This window comes from Dendrobates tinctorius, unplaced genomic scaffold (genome assembly GCF_039654945.1).
Source record: "Dendrobates tinctorius isolate UK_male_01 unplaced genomic scaffold, ASM3965494v1 ptg000064l, whole genome shotgun sequence".
In the NCBI taxonomy this organism is placed as follows: domain Eukaryota; kingdom Metazoa; phylum Chordata; class Amphibia; order Anura; family Dendrobatidae; genus Dendrobates; species Dendrobates tinctorius.
Genome location: NW_027361732.1, coordinates 24,217,123 through 24,240,839, shown reverse-complemented (window position 1 = coordinate 24,240,839; position 23,717 = coordinate 24,217,123). Strand labels below are relative to the sequence as shown.

Sequence of the window (23,717 nt, the reverse complement as noted above, 5' to 3'; positions counted from 1 at the left end):
AAATAAAAGAAGCAGAAATCTAACATTGTTGGGAAGTGATAATGTTATTGCTGCTCTTCATTTATTGCTTTAATGCTTTTACCTAAGAAGTCCGTCCTTGTGGCATTCTAATAGCTATGAAATTACAGATGACAATGCCTTCAATTTAAGTACAAGAATATAACTGTTGTGTTAATGTTTATCCCTCCATTGTATTTGCTTCGATAATGCATTTTTATTTCTCATTTATAATGTCTGAATGAAATTCAGACTAAAATGTTTCATGAGTCAAGGACCACAATTGCCCATTAGGTGGGTACGGTGATGTCTGACCTAGCCCAATCGGAGCGATCCATGGACAGGAAGGTTGAAAAATTACATTCCCAGCTTCATTTCTCTCATTTTTTATGCACACTGTCATGATCCAGGTTGGATATGACAGAGATAAATGCACAAGTAACCTTTTTTTCTGTGAGCTGTTTGCTCAGGGTTGGTTTTGCCCCCAGTGGCCATTTAGGGTTATTACACAGTGGTGTCTTTTTCTTAGCTTCCCCCGGTGGCCATTTGGGTCATTGCACTTGGGTTACTTTAGTTTTGTGCACATAATTATAAAACAGGTGTGATTGCTCTATAAAAGAGTGTCAGGTGTGGTAATCATGGTTGGTGATAGTCCTCAGTTACAAGCAAGCCTGGGTGAAGGATGGAGCTGAAGGAGAGTCCCGGGCAGCTCAGTGAGAGTCCTGGAGTGGCAGCTATGGTGTCTGCGAGGAGGGCTAGCATGGCTTGGTGGAGTTGCAGCTATGGTGTCAGCAAGGTGTTCTTGCATGGCTTGGTGGAGTGGCAACTATGGTGTAGAGCTGCACTCATGATGCTTGACTCGGCTGCTGGAAAGCTGGACTCAAGATGCTGGACTCTTTTGCTGGCAAGCTGGACTCATATATATGCTGGACCCTGTTTCTGGACAGCTGCACACAGGTGGTGGACTCTGTTTGCTCCAAGGCTGCATTATGGTGTTGGATCCGGTCGGAGGAAAAGATGCACGCAGGTGGTGGGCTCTGTTGCTGGGAGCGTAAGCAACAGAGCAAAGCTAAGTGGTGTTTCCCTGTTTTGTCTCTTTTCCTTATGTGTGTTTAGTGCAGTGGTGGGATTAGTTTCTGCACCGGCCATTACTCTAGAAAGGGGTAGATGGAGGGCGAGCTAGGGTTTAAAGGTAACCTGAGCGGCGCCCGGTGCGGAACTGGCCTACGGAACACTAGGAGTGTAGAGACACTGACTCAGGGGAGTTCAGGAGGTCTCCACTTCCCCGTTCCCTATCGCAGGGCCACCATTGTTATTGTTACCCAGGTTTTCCATTTTATTGTTTAAATTCGCCTTACTGGAGGCGGGGTTTCCAGACATACGTGTATTTCAGAAATTCGCCTGTTGGAGGCAGCGTATCCAGCTGCACGTTTTATTATTTAAATTCGCCCAACTGGAGGCGGTGTATCCAGGGTCATACGTGTCATCTAAATCCGCCCTGCTGGAGGCGCTGTGTCCAGCCACGCATGACCGTGACACACATTTTAACCAACACATCGGTGTTTTCCAATTATTAATCACCATTCTATTTAAAAGGAACATTCTAAGCAATACTGCTAAATTGTGCTATGCCTAATGCAGATATTATCTTTTATATTTTATAGAATGCACTGTGCAGAATTCATTTTATATCAACTGTTCTGCTAATTTATTCTCAGGGACCAATGAAATGTCAATTCTGTACTTTCTGGATGAACAAGAAGTATTCTGAAACCAAACTCATCAGCAACAACCAAACATGAGCAGATATTGGGGATCCCAAGTGCTAACGCCATTAGTGAAAACACGCACAGGAATCTAGCTGTGACTGATATCTACTTATCTATCATCTCATCTAATTTTTATATACATCTTTAAAAAAAAATGGGAGCAGCACTCTAATGTCAGATTATGAAAAAATGGATTTACCGGCTCGTGCAAGGTTATCGCTCAAAATGGCAGAGCCTTTCTCAAAAAAGGGCTGTCACATTGTAGAAGGATCAACTTTATTCTCATTTGCACAAGGAAAGACTAGAAGCAATGGGATGAAACTGAATGGGAGGAGACACAGATTAGATATTAGAAAAAACTTTTTGACAGTTAGAGTGATCAATGAGTGGAACAGGCTGCCACGAGAAGTGGTGAGTTCTCCTTCAATGGAAGTCTTCAAACAGAGGCTGGACAGACATCTGACTGGGATGATTTAGCGAATCCTGCTTTGAGCAGGGGGTTGGACCAGATGGCCCAGGAGGTCCCTTCCAACTCTACGATTCTATGATTCTATGATTCTATGAAATATATAAGGGGAACACAAAGAGCCAGAAATAAGTGTTACAACCACATTCATTAGCAAATTAAAGCAAGAGTAATAAAAATTATATTCTAAAGAATATAAAGGCTCTGCCATTTTGGGCTGAAGCATTGCTTGGATTGGCTAAAATCTTTATTCCCATATCTGACTTCGTAAAGCTGCTCCCACTTTTTGGAGGTTTGCTTTTTTGAACGCAAAAGGTTTGGTAACACTTTTGGGGGCTTTGCATCCACTTTTGTATGGAAAATTGCTGCTCTTATTTTTCTACACTTATCTATTCCTCTGTAAGCCTGGGTTCACATAGCGTTAATGGGCTGCGTTTAACGCATCTGTTACCTAGCGGCATTAACGCTATGTAATGGATGCGTCAACACACCCATACACTGCTATGGACGAGTGCATTGCTAACACATGCCATAATCGGCATGCGTTAGCGATATGCCATCATTCTGTGACGGACCCTCGGAAGTGGGCCACAGCGTCCGAGGGTCCGTCACTGCTAGCGCAGATGAAGCATCTGCGCTAGCGGGATGACATAATGCAATCGCGTTATGTGAGTAGCATTAATGCAGTCCATCAACGCTATGCGTTGAATGGGCTGCATTAATGCTATGTGAACCTGGCCTTAGCTAGCTAATAACTATGTACAGTCTCGCAACTGTATCTACCTAGCAAACTATTTCCAATATCTGTCAGCATGTTTTTGCTATATAATCTCAAGACTGCATGATGTAGGAGTTAAAACACTGTGTTGTGGTTTACCTACCATGAAGGTTTTATCACCAGATAATCAATGCCAAGAATGGTGTTCACAGGACAGGCTAGACCAACCATGCCCCCTCCTCTGATAAGCAGCTCATTGTTTATAGACAGTGTACACAGAAAGCTGTGATGTAGGTGGGGTTAACTTTTGGAGCTTTTCTTAATGCTACATTCTACATGTGGGACCTTTGATTATATCACAACAGCTGCACCCAGTAAACTAAGTGATACATCGTTGAGATCAGGGACTCTTTTCCTACATTATGCTGCTGTAAGATGCGGTAGCAAAAACCTGGTGACAGAGTCCCTTTAAGTGGAAAAGCTTTTCATGGCTATAAGATGATTTTTACTGCTCACTGTAAATCCTATTGAGATTTATTCCCACCCTGTGACTTTGGATATGCATCTGCTATTTGCAGAAGTTTTAGAATGCTAATGCAATTCACAGCACCAGAAACGAGTTGGTTAGTCACTACTGGCAAGAGGAAATACAAGCTATTTTTTTCGAGGCCAAATCAATATGCTAACATTCACATTAATGTATAATTTTGAATTGCAACAAATAAATTTGCCAAAATGATAGACAGCCATCTGAAGTCAAGGTTATTATATACCTTTTTTTCACAGCAGCATGAATTCCAACAGCCGGTAACTCTATACTGAAAAATTATTTGGCAGATGGGTCTGGATAATGGACAAGGCTTTCTGTCATAATGAGCGCACTTATGGCTAAATGCATTACAAATAAAATTAGAACGATATATCTAATTTATCAACCGCACATGATAAAATTTAAATCAAACATTTATGGGGGAACAGATGTCTATTACAAAGGACCTTTGTGTAATTATTTTAAAGTGTAAGACCTACACTTCATGTTCATCTAATATATATGTATATACGTGTGTATGTGTGCGTGAGCCAAGATTATACACAGAATTATATGAATTATTTTAATTAAGCTAATACCAACTGCACTATATTTCTAAACTTGAGGTACGCAAATTAAACACCATATATACACCAAGAGAATACACATTATAGTCTGTGAGATTGTGTTTCTATACATTAACAGTTATGTTTTTCCCTGTGTAGACCCTGCTTTCTATATTGCTACTCTATACTTATTGCTATGTCCTGAATATTCAGAACAAGTTAAATATCTATCTATATACGCACAAAACAATTTAAAGGAAACCGATCATACAAGTCATGCAGTATTTCACAATGATCCGTAAAACACACAAGGCTGCTATTGCGCAGGTGTTGTCTGATCCATGCTGGCCAAGGCTAAGTCAGCAAGAATCTGATGACAGATTCCCTTTAATAGAAACATTGTTAGAAACTATAATGTGGCAGATTGTTAGGTTACCATGGACAGCACTTGTTGTTACTGTGTAACCCTATTTGGCATTCAACAAGACACACAGCTGTTTGTTGGAAGCACAGTTGCCATTCGTGACTTTGGCTACAGCAGTGATCACAATAGTTTTGAATTTTCATTTGTACTATTGACATATGAAATAAAAATTGAAATGATGGTTATGCGTTAACATGTTTTTCCACTGTTGCCTAATGAGAGTCATGCACAGGTTATAAAAAGTCAAGTAGAATCTGTGCTTGAAACTTGCTGGATTTCATACAGGTATATTGTCAGGGCAAATATCCGCTGTGCGGGAATATTGATAAGCATCAACTGATCAGCAGCTGCTTTCGTATGTATTGCGAGTAGAGTAGAACATCGTCGCATCTCTCCTTATTCAGCAAGGTATAGTGCTTACCGAAGAAGCTGCACCGGGAACACGTTAACCTGGAGCGCTCCTGATAGTCAGCTGTTCGGTGCCGCAGCTACATGTGTTGTGGCTGTGAGACAGTCACAACACATGCATGGAGAGCCTGTGTGTTGTGACTCTCACATAGCCACACCACATGCAACTGCGGCGCCAAACAGCTGATTATCGGGAGCGCTCTAGGCATCCGGATTCCCAATGCAGTTTCTTCGGTAAGTGCTATAGCTTGCCAATTAAGGAGGGAGCCGACGATGTTCATTCATCTCTAATTGTGAGCACTAAAGCCAAAGTCATGAGAGCACATAGAGACTTGGCGCTATCATTGATGGATTGGTATCGGTATTGGAAGTGAATATAAGTTTTTCTTAATTAACTTGGGGAACAAATCATTTAAGAAATTATGGGCAACCACTTTAATTATATTTATTATATATATGCTACATGTAAATATAAAATGGTCTATTAACATGTCTGTAAAAAGATTTGTATCTTACTCCTTACTCTTTGAAAGAGGTTCTAGTAGTAGCTGTGGGTAGCTGTGGTGCATTTATACAGGTCACAGAGCTCCAAGTTATCTTACAGCATTTTTCAGAATTTATAGGACTATATTATGCCTTATTATACACACCTCAGCTGCTGCAGAACCATACGCTTCGTGTAGTATATGACAGACATAACTGGAAATTATAAACATTGGCAGATTATTCCCATTTGCATGGTTTGCATGGTTTTACGCTCTGCAATGATCTCATCAATCATATCTAGAATAGTGTATTCTGAAACCAAATGTCGACTGTAAACTACTACGTGAAAAGAAAATTGGCACATCGAATACTCGGGGGAGATATTGGAATCACAGGTGTAATGCTGGCTAAGCAAAGGACACATTATGAAAATGATTTCTAGACTTTTTGCACAATTTAAAGGATAAAAATAAAACTAAAAATGATGGGAAACTGATCCTTTGTAGAAATAATAGCAGAAGGATTTTAAGTTTTTCACACAGTATGGTGCATGATATTACACTAAGAGTTCTTATATATAATTACTATTTTCAGCATATACTGTGTAATTACTATTTATAGTGCAAATGATAATGACTATTTATAATTATATGTTATATGGGCAACTGCAGTGTAAACTGGGGAAAGCAAACACAATCTAATACAACTATGGCCACTAAGCTGCCTAGAATAGGACTTTGGAAAAATTCTGTACAACTTTCACTATGTGATCTTGAAGAGGAATAATACATTAAAACTTAAAAAATATCACTTAGCAATTTTATCTTACGGTATCTTTACCTAGATATTTTGAGTCATGTAATTTGCTCAGATAGGCTAACAAAATGTGGATTTTTTTAAGAAAAAAGAAACACAAATACTTGTAATGTCATAATGTGACAGTCCTCAGCGTAAAAGTTACTGAGCATTAATCTCAGGGACAATGATCTTTAATAGAAATAGATATGGGAAAACCATCCTCACAGTGCGTTTGTCATGAGATTTCTCAATTCAAATTACGCAAATTATGAAAAATACTTGACGAGACATGTGTGCCTACTTACAAAAAAATGTCAAAGTGAACTTATAATACTTTTTTAAAGTTTCTCCCAATGTTACAATAAACATTTTATCAGTCCGGCTGGAATAAAAAAATGCTAGACAAATTACATCAGGTCTAAGAATTCTGTTTGGTTAGTGTACGCAGTACATATTGTAAAATTTGGCTTTAAGGACAATGGCCATAGTCCATCTATGATATGGTAACATGTAAATACAGAACGCTTCCATAATTTCAGCTTCCAGTAGACCTAGGGTCCCATCCACAAAATGTGACTCCAATTGACCTTTGACATAACTTCTCTCTAAGTGTAAATGGAGTAGAAGACACGACTTAGGGTATGTGCACACATTGCGGATTCTGCTGATCCGCAGCAGATTTGGCCCTGTGGATCCGCAGCAGATTCTGCTGCATTGTACAGTACCATTAAAGTCTATCTAAAACCAAAAATGCTGTGCACATGCTGTGGATTTTTCCGCACAGATTTAAGTCCGCAGCATGTCAATTCTTTCGTTTTGAGACCTGCTCCTTTATAGGAATCCGCAGGTGTCAAAACACAGGGGAAAGCCGCACAAAATCTGCACTAAATCTGCAGGTAAAACGCAGGTCATTTGTCCTGTGGATTTAGCCAAATCCACGCGGAAAAATCCGCAGGGTAATCCGCAACGTGTGCACATACCCTAAAAATAGTCTCTGTTGTCAGTTTCTTTTCTTCTTCATCTGACAGCAGAATATGGGGCAAAGAACCTGACTTTAGCAGTGCATCACTTACTGGGCTCCTTGCTGTACTTTAGTTCAAACACTATTTTATTAGCAGGATATTATAATGGAGAAGACTAGCAAACCTGCAGAGATGCAGAGCTCAATATTAATTAACTCTGTCCATCTCACATCTCCATTGCGAATTGGCACCTCCCTGTCTATGCAAAGCTATGACAGAAAGTTGTCAATCAATAGACTGGAAGGGTTATACAAAGCTCATCATTGAGCTGCAGAATATAAAACAAAGAATTTATCAAAAACTATAGCAATAAGTGACAGAGTGCTGGAATCAGGGTGTTCAAGCCTACATCATAGTACTCACAGATGGGGTAGCAAAAACTGGTGATGGATTCCCTTTAACTTAAGAATTAGCAACATATTGCGGAATAAAATGTTGGGTGAAATGCTTAATCTTGAAATTCTTTTCTAACATAATCTGCTCTTCATATTTCACAGAAAATCATTTCTCCATACAGACACATAAGCTGCTGAGCAGATACTCGCTGTGATCTTAGCTTCTGGGCTCTGTCATATGACACAAAACAACAGAAGTGTCATTCGCGATTCTCATCATCAGCACATTCGGACTGAACAGTCTGCTCTTTGCCTTCGATCAATACGTGTCAATGGGCCGTTCACCTGACATCTGACCAGTTCTTCGTCTTCCTGAGTCGCTGTGTGTATACACCCCTATTATAAAAGGGACTGTGAAAATGTTTATATTAAGGTATTGGGATCCTGATCCCAACCAGAAAATTGCCTTGATTGAAAAAAAAATGTTCTGGAGCGAAAAGTGCATCTATCAGTGGATTTTTAATATCGAGGAAACTAATGGCTTTTCTGCCTCCGTAGTAAACATTAGGGGATATGTGACACTTCTGATGGGAACAATAAACTAAAGCAGCGCTCCTGATTGCAGGTACCTATTTAATTACTATTGATCTGACATAAATAAGGAGGAGTAAATAAATAGTTCTCTGCACGAGACATCTGAAATATGCACAGTATTGGCTGCTCTATTTATTGTCTTTAATTCCGTTTGTCAACACTTTAAATTGCTTGCATTAGCATACTGATTGGCAGTAAAACAAAATGAACCTCCGCACGTTAGGACGTTATATAGGAAACACTTCATTTTTGCCGGTCTTTGTCATAAACAACATACCTATAAAATTTTCTCTTGGGAAAAACCACTGTAAATCATTTTCTGCTCCAAAACTCAGAGTATAGCCACATGAAGTTCCTCATTACACTGACCTGGCAGAAGAGCCGGTTCAAGGTTAGACTAAGTGATTTTTTTTTTTTTACTTATTTTACTGCTATGTCATCTGTTTTAATATAATAAAATCTCTTGGGTATAAAAGGGCAGTAACACCGCTTTATCTCGGCTAGTTTTTATTCCATACTCCAGCAAGGGGTGCGGGACTATCAATGACTGACATTATAACCTTAAGCATAATAAATATATAAAAACTGGCTTAGGTTACCATGTATGCCAAGAGACGGAATCTCAATAAATGATTTAAATGTTCTAAAAATGCTATTGAATATTAAACCGATAAATTAAAAAGAAAAAAGGCGTTAAATAGCTAAAAACAGTAAATAATTGATTGATATCTATGCAAAGTGAACACAAAAAAAATCGGAAGTATGTAGGATGACAAAGATCAGCACACGGTCTACCAGATAACAAGGTTATAAGGAGAGATGGGCGTATATAATGAGTTCAATATATAAAATACCACGTAGTCATAAGGAAAAATACCAGACTCTCAATATAGAAGTGACAGCATATAAATTAAAGGGAGAGCATCCTTACATTAAATAATTACCACTGTGTTCACAGTAACTGTTTTCCCAAAATGCCACAATTCATATAGATAAGATTGCGAAGACCGGCTTACACATTATAGAGTACACCCAATCAGGTTGCTAGATATTGAAAGAGCCCCAACACACGTTTCACATGTTTATAGAGTCTCTTCTTCTAGCCAGTGTGCTGGTCCTCATCATCCTATATACTTTCGACTTCTGGGTGTTTACTTTGTATAAATATCAATAAAATATTTACTGTTTTTAGCCATTGAAGCTTTTGTCCTTTTTGGATTTATTGTGGCGTGGCTGATGGGTCTTCATCAAAATTGTTCTGATTTATATATGACTTTCTAATCTATCATCAACATACACCCGTTGGATTTATTGTTACTCATGAATATTAAACTGAATACAAAAAAAAACTATAACCCCGATTCATCCTTAACTTTGCGCTTGTATTTTTTCGTTATTCTATTGGCACCTCTTTTGAAGTCTATTTTATACGTGCTTGCCTAGTTTTTTTTTACCCATACTTTGGGGGCCGATTCCAGACGTGTTTGCCTGATCCATCAATTGCGACATCTTGAAAAGTCGCAAAATTTGGTGCAATTTTACTACAGTCCAAATTGCGACTTTCACAAGCACAGTTCACAACTGGGAAAAAAAAAGCCAATTTTTTACTCGGAGCCAAATTCAGGACTCACCTGTACCATTTTGATGAATTTTGTCTGTCAAAAACAGCAACTAATACCACAAAACAAAAAAAAAAGAAAGGGACTGAAAAAATGCCAATGATTAATCGGGACCAGAATCATACAGATAAGAACCGGCTCACTCCTTACCACATAAATGTCACAATGTGAATCGCATGTCTTAATTGCATTCAGAAGTCCTCTTAGGTTCATTATCCATGTTTACTCTGCTTTTTTTGTACAATCATCGTACAAACAAGACTAATACTGTGATTTTGGGACTCACAAATGAAAAATCCTAAGGCCTGTTTCACACTTCCGTTTTAGACCATCAGTCAAAATCCGCCGTTTTTGCAAAAAAACGGATCCGCCATTTTTTTTTGGCGGATCCGTTTTTTTCCCCATTGACTTGCATTACCGGCGGATCTTGACGGATGCCATCCGTTGGATCCGTTTTTTTGCAGACCCATCAATTTTTTTGCGTCCGCCGAGATGCCTGGATGGACCAAGCAACATTTTTTGTACTGGAGGATCCACATTTTACTACAGCGCATGCGGCTCTCTCTCTCTCTCCTTCCAGGGCAGCGGTTCCTTTAAAATTCTTCATTTGGCGGATCCGTCAAAAAAACGGCTCCGGTGGCATCCGTTAAAACTGGAGAGGGAGTCACAACAGTTCTGCCATTTTACTGCTTCTCATGAGCAATATTCTGTATTGTTCCTATCAGATCAGCAGTTTGTGCTGATTTAGGTAAGTGTGAATGGGAAACTATACACTGACACTTCCAAAAGTCATCCCTCTGTTCGCTTGGTAGCTGCATCTTTAGAAATGCAAGGAAAAACTCTTAATATGAGGCATGTCCACCCACATGACAGCCCACATGCGCCCTAGGAACGTGGAATAAAAGTCATTCATATTAATGCTAGGAGCTGTCTGTCAGGAAACAGCAATAGGATTAGAATACATATTTGCCATTTTTAGTACACATTTAAAGTGTTTTGCATTTATACCCCAGTGCAAAACTCTAAGGGTATGTGCACACGCTGCGGATTCTGCTGCGGATCCGCAGCGGATTTGGCCCTGCGCATCCGCAGCAGAATCTACTGTGTTGTACAGTACCATTATAACCTATGGAAAATGGAAACCGCAGTGCACACTGTGCGGAATTTTCCACGCGGTTTTTGCTGCGGTTTCCAATCCGCAGAAATAATTAACATGTCATTCTTTTCTGCGGATTCCGCTGCGGTTTGCCATCTCCTCCATTGTAGAGGTGATAAACCGCAGGGCAAAACCGCAGGCTAATCCGCAGATGAACCGCAGGTCTTCTGACCTGCGGATTTACCTGCGGATTTTGCAAAATCCGCGCGGAAAAATCCACAGACCAATCCGCAGTGTGTGCACATAGCCTAAGGTTTCTTTGGTCAATCAACTGGAAATCTTTTTTTTTTGGATTGATCTTTGTGTCTAGAAGGTTGTCGCAGGCTTTATTTTACAATTATTTCTAACATCACTTCTTAGCTGTGATACTTGATTCTCCCTATTCAGAGAACTGTGTCCAATTTGAACAAAGGGATGAGAGTGAGCGGCCTTTATTCGCAGAGTGATTTTGCTTTTCTTTGCCGCTCGGCAGGAAGATAGATCCAAGACAGTTAATTTGTTGTTTCAGAGGGAAAATGTGAAACATAAAAAGATTCACTCCCCAAAGCTTTACATTTTCTAACACCAAGGGAACCAGATGTATTTGTAAAACTAATGCCTTGGGTCTGTTTCCAGAGTTACTACTGAATAAATATCTGCCTCTGTTAAACACCCGTAATTGTTCTGGTGCAGAGTCTACTCTCAGTGGCATATAGATTAACAACATATGACAAAATAAATGTCAGAAAATTGTATCATATTTTACATAGTCATAAACATAATATCATGTTAATACTTTTTTTGCTACAGCACTTTAAAATTATCAAAATATCACCCCAAAAAGTGAGAAAGGCTAAATTATATTATGGAAAACAATACTGCAATATATGTCTTTCAGGAACTACGGTATATGGAAAATATAAAGAATGATAGACAGAAATATCGCTATCTATATGTCTATCCAATTTGTTAAAAGGGTCAAAAAGTACTTGCGAAAATAGACAACGTTCCAGTTTACTTAAAATTATTAAAAATCCTCTTCATTATCTGAAATGGAGGATATTTTTAATTCTTTTAGTCATCTGCTCATTGGCTAGGTTACTGGCCACCTGTGGAATTTATTAGCGGTGGCGGGTCTACTGGGAAAGGAGTAAAGCACTTACAAGCTCTTTGCTATAGAGCTTGGAAGCACTGCTCTGGCCCCTGCACTTTCCCCATGCTGCAGGGGTAAATCTGCCTTTTCTTGCAACACGTAAGAGTATACAGTTCAAGTAAGCAGCATGTGCATACAGATAGTCCAAACGATTAATCATAAGGAGCAAGCTGCCCAGGCAGGCAGGAAGGAGAGCAAGGACGTTCTGAAAATAGTAAAGACGGAAAAATATTATAATTTTAGCATCCACAGTGGTTGATTTCTTTTAATGGCTAACTGAAAAGATGGTAATAAATAGCAAGGTTTCAAGAGTACTCCAGTCCCTTTGCCAGGCACACAAAATCTGAAGAGTCACGTTTATACATAACAGGAAAACAGGGATCATGCAGTAAATTAGACAAGTTACGTGAGGCAGAACTATCAATATGGGAAAGGGAGAAATAGTTGTGGCCGTAAATATTGGAGGAGTTCATAGATAAGGAGTGTAAAAGTTTAATTGTCCTCTGATCTCATGATGCCCCCACAGGTCTGAGAACCTTATTCTTTTAATTGATGTAGAAAGACATAAATCCATGTGACACCTTCATTCCTGCTCTGAACATGTCAATGTACTTGACCCATATAGTCTTGAAAGCTTGTTATTTATTATCATCTTTTCAGTTAGCCATTAAATGGTATCAACCTGTGGCTAAATGGTATCACTGAGGTCTCTCGAATTTTAATCTACTGGCTAACACGGTACAAAGATATATTTTTCCTGCCGTAGAGGAGGATAACTCTTTAAGAGGACAATATTGTCCACCAATCTATCTACCTGTGTCGTTTTAGGGAACATATTCTAGCTTAGAGGGAAAGACAGACTGATTATCATTGAGAGTGTAAGATTAATTCTATCTTCCATGATCCTTACTGACATTGATCAGAACCCAGAGATATCAGGCTACAAGAGCCTCTACGTAAGCAAAAGATATTCCACCTGGACTAAAGAGGATATGTGAAGAATACCCAATCTACACTTTGGGGGACAGAAATCATATCCCAAAGCACTTTCAGCAGCATTTGGGAGGGCTGGTGTATATATCCAGCAGCCAATTGGAATAGACAGAACTGCAGTGTACAGCAAACGAGGGGGACAAGATATCTGACTGCCATAGACTTATTCCTACAATATAAGTATAGCGGAACGACTGATAACGGTTTGCCTGATTTTCAGATGTATTCTTATACTTTTGAAAATCATTGCAGGTAAGAGCTTTGTCACTTGTGAGCACAATTGCTGTAACGATGCATCAATGTCCACTTTGACAATTCAGTAACAGCAGAGATGTTCTGTTCCAATTTACATGGCAAAACGTTCATTTTATTCTATTGTTTTGCACTATGTCAAATCTAATATAAAAATGAATAACGCACTTGTATTCGTCCATTAATAATGCTCCTTTTTATTTTTGTTGGTAGCAGGACATAATCTTGTGGGAATCAGTATATGTATGTAAGATAAGATTCTGCCTGAAGGCTCCTCTGTCAGACCCCATCACTGTTCCCGAGCTGAATATTAAAAGCTGGAACTTCAGTATTTAAGATTGTATATTTTATGAAAAGAAATGATATTTAACAGGTGTGAGCGCTTGTGTGTCTGCCAGTTTGCATATGTGCGGTGTTCCGTATATATTTACATCCTTGATCATCATTATTTTTCACATATATTAGGCTCATTTAAAGGAGCTTGAAGATACGTTTCAGCCATTTTATGTATAACCTTTTAATTTTTTTTTTTAATATTGTGATAAAGCAGTGTAAAATTATTCTGATCCCTCCCCCAGGTTAAAGATCACTCTCTAGGGATCTCATGTAACACTGTCATTAACAATGCGCGATACTGCTCTACAGATACAAATCAATATAGCGGAATTACCAAATATTGATTACTGAAAAAAATGTATGTAAAACGTTGAGCATTTTCCAGCAATGTAGACAGTTGCTGCATAGTTGGAGGAAATACATTATCTTTATGACTTTCTATCTACTTTACATCTTGTTTATGGAATGTATGGTGTATGATATACAACGGGGTTTACGACAAAAGCAATATTAAAGCAGAACATAACAGAGCCTACTGATACGGCAAAATGACTTAGTTTATGACCTTTAAATGCCAACACATAGTCATGTTTATGTTCATTTATGTTGATACAATTTCTTTTTTTAAGCTTTTGGCACTTAAGGGCGGCATTTTCTATTTTCATGTGTTTAGTCATAACATAACGTTGATATATGTGAATGAACAGAAAGAGCTGCAGTACATGAAATGATTAGATTTTATCACCGAGTTTAGCCACGTATAAATTAAAAGTGAAGAAGTGGGTAAACATCCTGATGTGATATCGCCGCACATTAACACATCATCGAGGCATACACATGCGGATTATTAATGGCAATGGAGGGCTGGAATGACTCATTACAGCAGTTACATGCTAGATTTTGTTCATGGAGCAGTTAGGATGATAATCCTAATGAAAAGAAAATTGCAATGATTGGAATTAATCTACAAAACTAGGGTACATGCTGCTAAACAAATGTGCATAAAGTTATTTCACCTAGGAATGAAGGGGTTATTATCAATCTATCCTACTGCGATACAAAACATGCTTTATGTATTTCAAGTACCAGTATGTTCTAATTATAACAATGATCCTTATTGTTTTCCATGTTTCTTCCTGTGCAAGATGATTAAGGCCAAGTGCATGACATTTCAGACAATTAGGAGACTCGAACAATGGAGCGCCGTTATTTATTTATGTCGCTCGTCATCTAATGCATTTCAATTGTTATTGTTGTTAGAAGCGGAAATCGCAATCTGAAATCTGTATCCCATATTTCATTATCACCCACTGTCAATGTACTTACATTTTTGACAAAGGTTGACAAATTAAAGCTCATGGCCTGCAATGAAAGCCAACAAGCAAAAAAGCAGAAATCAGTCTACATTAACCATGTTCATGTGTACAATGAAAACTGCATTTGTACTTACATCAGTCTAAGGACTCATGCACATGCTAAATACATGTACTTAAAGAAACAGTCCCATCAAAGTTAGGGAGTAGTCATATTATATAGCACTGTGTACATACAATTGCTCATTTTGCCTTTCTACCCAGCTAATTCTTCTCTTTTCTTTGATCTATGTAGAACCATGAAGCTTCTTGTCCCCCCTTCATTTATCATTCCTCTCTTCAATTTCCGATCCAGTTGTTCCCTCCTCCACCCCACGAGGGATATTTGTAGTGATTTATGACTCATACAGGGAAAATTGACCTCCTGCTTTTATATAGAGAGGGAAAAATTCAGCTAGTCAGTTTTTAATCATGTGAGGTCATAGACCTAATGGAAAAGAGAAGAATTAGCTGGGTAGAAGGGCAAAATGAGCAACTGTACGTACACAATGCTATATATTACGATGACTGCAGTATTTTAAGAGGATAACAATTTTGATGGGTTAACAGCAGTAAATGGTGGTAATAAGTGATAATGCCAATTTTAGAAGACAAGTCTAGCAGAAAAGCAGTTGAAAATTCCTATTTCCACATACACCACAGGCCCTGTTCACATGTCCAGTATAATCACCTATTAGAACGTATCCAGAAGCAATCTATTGACAATAAAGTTGTGTAGACATAACCTTTGTGTCCGGCTAAAAACTGATTTAATTTGGATGCATTTTTTAAACATTGAAGTCTATGGAAAATAGATCCTTTTAATAGCCATCTGTTTTCTTTCATTTTAAAAGGATTTTTTTCTTTTGCTTACATAAATGTCAAATTGAAGAAATGGCTATTTAATGGATCAGTTTTCTATACTTCAATATTAAAAAAACGGATCCAATGGAGAAACTCATGTGGCTGCTCAGACCACTGATTGACTGCAGCAGTCACAAGGTAATAATGGAACATTGTTATAAGTGGTCTGTAAAACGGGCTAGTGAGGGACCGCCAGTGCTTCTGGACTGGATTAACAAGGATTAAAGAAGCAATTATTGATTTATATGCCTTAGAACAGGAGTATACAGATGCTTTAGGACAAAGGTCCACATTGACATACTGAACCAATCCCAATGGCCAAACTAAAAATGAAAGAAGTATTACCTTCTGTGACATTCATTGCATATCAAATATACATATTATAAATGTCTAACAGATGCAAATTCTACTTACAGATCTCTTATCTCTATCAATCGGAACTGTAGTAGTTCCTAAATACACATATAAACTGCATCAAATAGTCTTTGAATAAGCTTCCGATTGATTTTATTGGTAAAAAAACAGTATGGTGCACAAACTGTAAGTTTATTTAGGAAGAGTACTTGAAGCATTTTTTATGTGTATTTTCCAGTAAAATTTATTTGATTCCTTTTAAAAAACTGTGTAACAATACCATAATGAAGGAGATATTGTTAAGATATTGTGAATGAACATGACTGTACCATACAGGCTATACGTTTTGTACTTACTGCCGAATGTTTCACAACTCCCATAAACTACGGTGAAATGACCTGGAGAAATGAAAGCCACATGTCTAATTCTCATACTCCTTGCTGGAGCCAAATGGGATAAACCCTTTCTGCTGATGTAGGAGGCATCCAGAGATGTCTACACAGTGCACCATTAGTATTTGCCAGTCCCTGCTCCTCAGCTGCTTTCCGCTACTCTTCTGTGTGTGGCTGCCTACATATAGTTAATCTAACAGACAAGCAGTTTTGAGCCTATATGGGTGGGGGTCACATAGAATGGCATCACAGGACACGTGGCCTCCGGGCTGATGGTTGGGAACCCATGTTTTTGAATATTTGCATCGTTATGCTATAGCTGTTCTAATACAAAAATGATGAACACTCATGTTACATTAGTTATGAAGGGCATTGTGGTTATTACATTAATACTACTGTACATCTGATCTATCAGCTGTCACTTGTAATTACTTTGGGGCTATGGTCACATCATGTTTTAGTATATCTTCAGTAGCGCCATTGAGGCTTACATTCGAACCCCCTATAAAATGGGTTTCAGACACATCCACCGATGGGGCCAATGACTATAATGATGAAGACGGAGTCATGATGTGCTTTGTCATGAATCATGTTCGGTAGTAGACGCCTATTGGAAGAGGGAAGCAAGATGTAGTCAACTGAATGTAGTTGCAAACATCATGTGAACCTAGCAGTAGAGGCTGGACATATCCACAGACAAATACTGATGTAGAGACAGCATCAAGTTTCAAGTTTTAATACTATATGAATGAATGCCAAATTTAGGATGACCCCTTTTCCCAACCCTACTCCAAGTGAAAGATGTTCACGCTAGCATCCATTAATGATCAATCTACTTTACTGTGTCATTAAACAAACAGAAACTGCAGCAACATTTCAAGCCATAGTATAAATCTCAGCCACTGTTAAAAAATCCTTAGCAGACTATGAGTGACGGATTCAAGAATGAGGACATTAAGCATGGATTAAAGCAGTACAATTACAGTATGCAGCCATGTTCTTTCTGTTCTCTATATCAGCTCACTAATGTCATTTCACAATTACTTTTCAGATAGCATCAACATATTTCCCAGTCATGTTCACGCAAATCAATCACACTTGTTCTTTGGATTCCCGCTTCCATGATCCCATACTCCAGACCTTACACACAATATCGCATAGGTTCTGAGTCTGCTATCTGCACTAGAAGTAAGCCCTGTTATGATTAGGTCACCGAGGAGGATAGCCGGGGAATAAGCTAGGCAACAAGAAAGCCAGAAAGGTTGGTAACTAAGCGGATTGCAGACCCCTAAAACTAACAACACAACTAAAATTAGCCGTGGGACGTACCTGCGATGCCCTAGACGCCTCGGCACAGCCAAAGAGTTAACTAAGCAAGAAAGGGTAAAGCTAAACTGCCCCGGAGTAGAACCCCAAAGGAATAGATAGCCCCCAAACATATATTGCCGGTGAGAAAAGATGAGGCACAAACACAGGCAGAAAATAGAGTAAGCAAATGATGGGGCCCAAACTGTCTAGATAGAACAGGACACGAAAGATACTGTCTGCAATCATGCAAAAAACTCTAAGAAAAATCCAACACGTCTGATATGCAAAAATACTGAGGCCACACGACCTCTCCCCCACTAGATCAGAATTTTGGTGTGAGCTGGAAGCAGAACAAAAGATACTGATATAACAGGGGACTAGCAATATTGAACATACTGACATAAGTTGTGGCATATGGAACGGGGTCCAGCACTGGTCCCAGCAGGGAACAATGCTGAACCCACACAGCGAAGCAGAAAGCAGAGAAAGGCAAAAACTGGATCAAATGTAAAAAGATTCCAGCAAACAAATAACTTATCTGAACGATGCAGGACTAAGCAGGGGGCAAGCGGACTTCAAAATGCACAGAAAGAAAACCAAATCACCAGCAACAACTGAGGGAAGCTTGCTGATGTAAATCTTCCCAGTCTAACACCTGACCTCCAATCATCCTCTTCAGGTGATTGACTTCTGTCAACCCGACCAGCTCCATTACTCGAAGCAACCACCAGAGGGAGCCCAAGCTCAGAAGTCAGGTCAAAAGTGTTCACAACAAAGCCCTATGTCACACCATAGACTGGTGCAGTTTACATTGGGTGACTGTGCCAGGTTCAGTAATTGCTCCATTGACTACCTTTAGAACGGTTCATTTCAAAGACCTTGTTGCCTAGAAACATAGAAATATAAAATCTGAGATAAAACATGACAGAAAATAAAAGGGAATGTGACTAGGACTGTAAATTTTGCAAGTACTAAGTGCATTTTGTCAATATGATACGACATTATGCAAAGTAAACACATGAATCCTCTCAATGGAAATCAGATAAAATGGATATTACCAGTGATATATTATACATTCAAATTGATTTGAAGGTGTGCATATAAGTGGTTGGGGGTGTAGAATAAGTGTCTGACATGTTATCAGTAACATTGAGCTATTACTGCAGCAAACCTGTGCCCAATACCACAGCCAAAGATAGTGGAGACTAATCTCTTCTACAGTGAGTATAAAGCAGGGTCTAATTATACTAGTGTGCGTAAGATTGTCCTATTCTGAATAACAGTGTGATGTGAACATGGTGGAATCAATGCTTTATCCTACAGGTTTAAGGCCAGATATATTTATTAATTCGATATCAAGCCACCACACCTTTTAGCCTTTACGTTTCATATGCACAAAAACACTATATAAAATCTGAAAAAAAAATCAGTTTTCTCCTAAAAGCACTGTTTTTATTATGTCTAAGAGAAAGTTTGGTCTGTAAGATGGCATCTCATCACAACTAGGTGAACCCTGGTATGCATATATTTTCTTATTTCACACTGCTTTACCTGCTGAAATACACAGGTTAAGATACATAATACATAGAAGAAGCTGAACAAGAAACCCAGAATTTATGGTCTAAACGGAAATACCAGGACTAACAAATATTTGAATAAAATTACCTTTATTAAACAGAAATGGTAAATGGTAGTACCCCATAAAAAACATGTGCCCTTACTCGGAACATAAAATGAATAATACAAAAAAAGTATAAATAAAAACATACACAAAAGGAAGGACGGCAGACCAAAAAGAATAAAAAGATAAATAATCACATATCAGTTATGGTCACTTGAATAAGGCCCCAAAGGAGTTAAAAGAGGGGGGATGGGAAAGGGATTGTGTATATCATAAAAAAGTGTATAAAATCCCTAGGAAAATGCAGAATACTCAGGTGAATGCTAACTAAACTTTAGTCCAAAAGAGGGCATGTGCTCAAAAAGGAGCCCTGCAATGGTGGAAAAATAAGAAAGCACTCATAAATACAAAAAAGTTGTGCTAACACAGCAAAGGTGCAGTTACGGATAAATTGCTTATGTGCAAAACCATTGGTGCAGGGGAAATAAAGCACAAGAAAGTGCTTATGTGCAAAAGCAATGGTGCAGGAGCAATGAAAGGGGGCCTGTACCTTTATCATCCGCCCGTCCAATTACAGCGCTCACCCGACGCGTGTTTCGGAATGAATTGTTTTTTTTCAGGTTTCCATTTGTAGACTACGTTGGATTCCCTGGACTATGTTGGCTTATTTTAATAAAGTATTTTTGCATGTGTTTTTTTATTGAGTTAGTAATGGGGGTGTCTGATAGACATCTCTCCATTACTAGCGACAGGGTTTGATGTTAGCTGTGTTTTTGGATCATTCACAAGTAACATAAACCCCAAGCTCCATTATTCCGATTGCCAACACACTAGGGCAAGCAGGAAGAGCCAAAGCAAAGCGCCAGAATTGGTGCATCTATTGTGATGCACCACTTTTGGGGCGGCTGAGAGGTGGTATTTTTAGGTTAGGAAGGGACCAATAATCATGGACTTTCCCAGCTTAATATCAGCTCTCAGCTGTCTGCTTTACCTTTGCTGGTTACAAAATATGGGGGATGGCGAACACGCGTGATTTTTTCATTTATCTATTTAATCATAAAATGCTGTCCAATAAGCTCCATGAGGTGCAAGTTTATAATATGTCGGGGAGTTGTGCTATTATATGTCTATTTGTTTGTAGTTCTGTCTATATATCTGTCTGTCTATATGTTTGTCTATCTATATTTATTATCTATATTTAATTATTCATCTTTATCTACAGTATTATCTATCTCTATAGAATGCATTGCTGTCCAAAAAAGGGTGCAAAAACACGTTTTTCCAGCCAAGAGATGCAAAAATGGTGCAGAAATGTTTGCATCCAAATACTCAATGTGTGCACATAGCTTACAGGGAACACGTCACCAGATTTGGCTGATACGAGTTACAGACACCACTTTTCAGGGCTTATCGACAGCATTCTCTAATGCTGTATATAAGCCCCCAACCTGACATGTAAGAAAAGAAAAATAACTTTTATTATACTCCCCTGTGTGGCGGTCTGGTCGTGTCCCTATACTTGGTCTGGCGCCTCCCATCTTAGAATCATAGAATCATAGAATCATAGAATCGTAGAGTTGGAAGGGACCTCCTGGGCCATCTGGTCCAACCCCCTGCTCAAAGCAGGATTCGCTAAATCATCCCAGTCAGATGTCTGTCCAGCCTCTGTTTGAAGACTTCCATTGAAGGAGAACTCACCACTTCTCGTGGCAGCTTGTTCCACTCATTGATCACTCTAACTGTCAAAAAGTTTTTTCTAATATCTAATCTGTGTCTCATCCCATTCAGTTTCATCCCATTGCTTCTAGTCTTTCCTTGTGCAAATGAGAATAAAGTTGATCCTTCTACAATGTGACAGCCCTTTAGATATTTGTAGACAGCTATTAAGTCTCCTCTCAGTCTTCTCTTTTGCAAACTAAACATTCCCAAATCCTGCAACCTTTCCTCATAAGACAGGGTTTGCAGACCGGTCACCATTCTGGTCGCTCTTTTCTGAACTTGCTCCAGTTTGTTGATGTCTTTTTTAAAATGTGGTGCCCAAAACTGGACACAATATTCCAGATGAGGTCTGATCTTCTTATGATCGCCGTCCTCCTGCTTGCCTCATGTGGATGACACCTCCCTGCGTCATCCACACAGGCTCCTTGGCATCATGCTCCTGCACAGGTGTACTTATTTGCCCTGTTGAGGGCAGAGCAAAGTACCGCAGTGCACAGGTGCCAGGAGAGGTAGAGAGGCCTAGCGCCAGCACACTGCCGGACTTCACTCTGCCCTCAACAGGGCAGATAAGTATGCCTGCGCAGGAGCGTGATGCCAAGCAGACTGAGTGGATAATGCAGGGATGTGTCATCAACATGATCCAAGAAGAAGGATGGCACCGCAAGAAGATGGGAGGAGCCGGACCAAGAAGAGCGACACCCCTCGGACCGGACCACCTCACAGGTGAGTATAATAAAAGTTATTCTTCTTCTCTTAAGGGTTGGATCGGGGGTTTATATATAGCATTATAGAATGCTGTAGATAAGCCCTGAATGGCAGTGGCCATAACTCATATCGGCCAAACCTGGTGACAGGTTCCCTTTAATAGTAAAGAATGACACAATGACCAATATTCTTCAGTGTGCTTGATCAGATTTTCTTCAGTGTTAAGTCAGTTTTTTTCATGTAGGAGAAAAAAAAATGGACATCTGAATGTAGCTTTAGGAAATCCAGGTTTCCACAAATACAAATTTGACAACTTACTATGATTTGGTACAACAACGCCATACACCGCATAGACATCTCCTGAGAAATTATTGCAAATCATGTTTTGTTTTTAAAACAGGTCAGCTAACATCTTCCAATACGGAATATGTGGAGTTAAAAAGACTCTTAAGCAGCTCCTCATTTTATTTTTTTTTTAAGTAAAATAGATCACAAATGTAAATATAAAATATATATTAAACGTAAATGATTTATTGATCTTTAGAGTAAGAGATTTCTGAGATATTAATTATGATTAGAATAAATACCAGTATCTGAGACAAAAATGCTAATAGATGTCAGAATAGAATGCACAAACTGTGATTACAACATTAGCAAAATTATTTTAAACCAGCTTAATATTAATCAGATGGTTGAAAGCAAAACTCTTGACATTGGATGCATTTGGATTGTACATTGTTCAGCTGTGTTCTGGCAACGGAGCAGACTGGTTTACACTGAATTCAAATAAATTCAGAGGCAGCTGGGTGCTTACATCTTCTTCCAGCAATTCCAGCTATTTAATGCACCTGCGCACCTTCAGGGAACGTTTCAGTACCCAGCTGACTCGCTGGATAGAATACTAAGACTAATATTAACAGCATGGTGCGAGGAAAGTATTGGCAGCCAGTAGAATACCCCATGGGTGAAAAAAAACCTAAAGGGAAATTGGACAGAAAACTATAAAAAGAGAATTCACTGAAGCAAAATAACAAAAGGCAAAATGAAATTATGCTTGGAAAAGTCATTTAAAATGCCCTGTAAAACAGTGGCTTATTAAACCATTAGGAGGCTTTTCAAGGAGAATAACTTTTAATTTATTTTAAAACAAACCATTAAAGAATAAACATAAGTAATGATTGTTCAGCACATTGCAAAATGCTTTACTAAGGCTACATTACTAGAAAGAACCTTAACCCCTTAACACACATTGATGGATATATCCATAATTGCGTGCCTCTCCCTCTTAGGTGTGGGCTCCGGCGAAGAGACCGCACCTTTTCTGGCACATTACAACTGATCTCATCAGCTGCCATGTGCACCTAACAGCCGCGGGTGGAATCGCATTCCACCCGCCACTGTTAATCTGTTAAATGCCGCTGTCAAACTCCAACATTTAACATGTCCGCACCGAAAGCGAGTCTTAGTTTCATCCATTGGCTCCACTGTCACATGATTGAGGTTCGCCAATGGGTTGGCATGAAAATCTGGGGTCTATAGGAGACCCCTGTTGTTGTCATTGGCTGACTGCAGCCCTGCTATACGTAACCCCAATCTCACCCCCTTTTTGCCCCATTTGAATTAAAAAAATAAAAAATATACACATTTTGTATTGCTGCGTTCCCAGTCTATCAAAATATAAAAATAATTGATCAGATCGATAAACGGCATAACAAGGAAAAAGAACAAAACACTAGAATTACGTTTTTTTGGTCACTGCAACATTGCAATAAAATTCATCAACGGGAGATAAAAACAAAATT

General features: G+C 38.9%; 1 protein-coding gene across 4 annotated transcripts in view; it reads right to left on the bottom strand.

Annotated features, from left to right (window-relative positions):
* Window positions 1-23,717, bottom strand: part of PCDH17 (protocadherin 17) — a 275,600-nt gene that overhangs the window by 24,415 nt on the left and 227,468 nt on the right. Inside the window, exon 5 of one of the 4 annotated variants that reach the window (XM_073580350.1) lies at window positions 14,927-14,962. The exons of the other annotated variants lie outside the window; for them this stretch is intronic. Coding sequence (XP_073436451.1) covers window positions 14,949-14,962 — 14 coding nt within the window. The 3' untranslated portion in view covers window positions 14,927-14,948. The remainder of the gene's footprint in view (window positions 1-14,926; window positions 14,963-23,717) is intronic. 4 annotated transcript variants of the gene reach the window in all.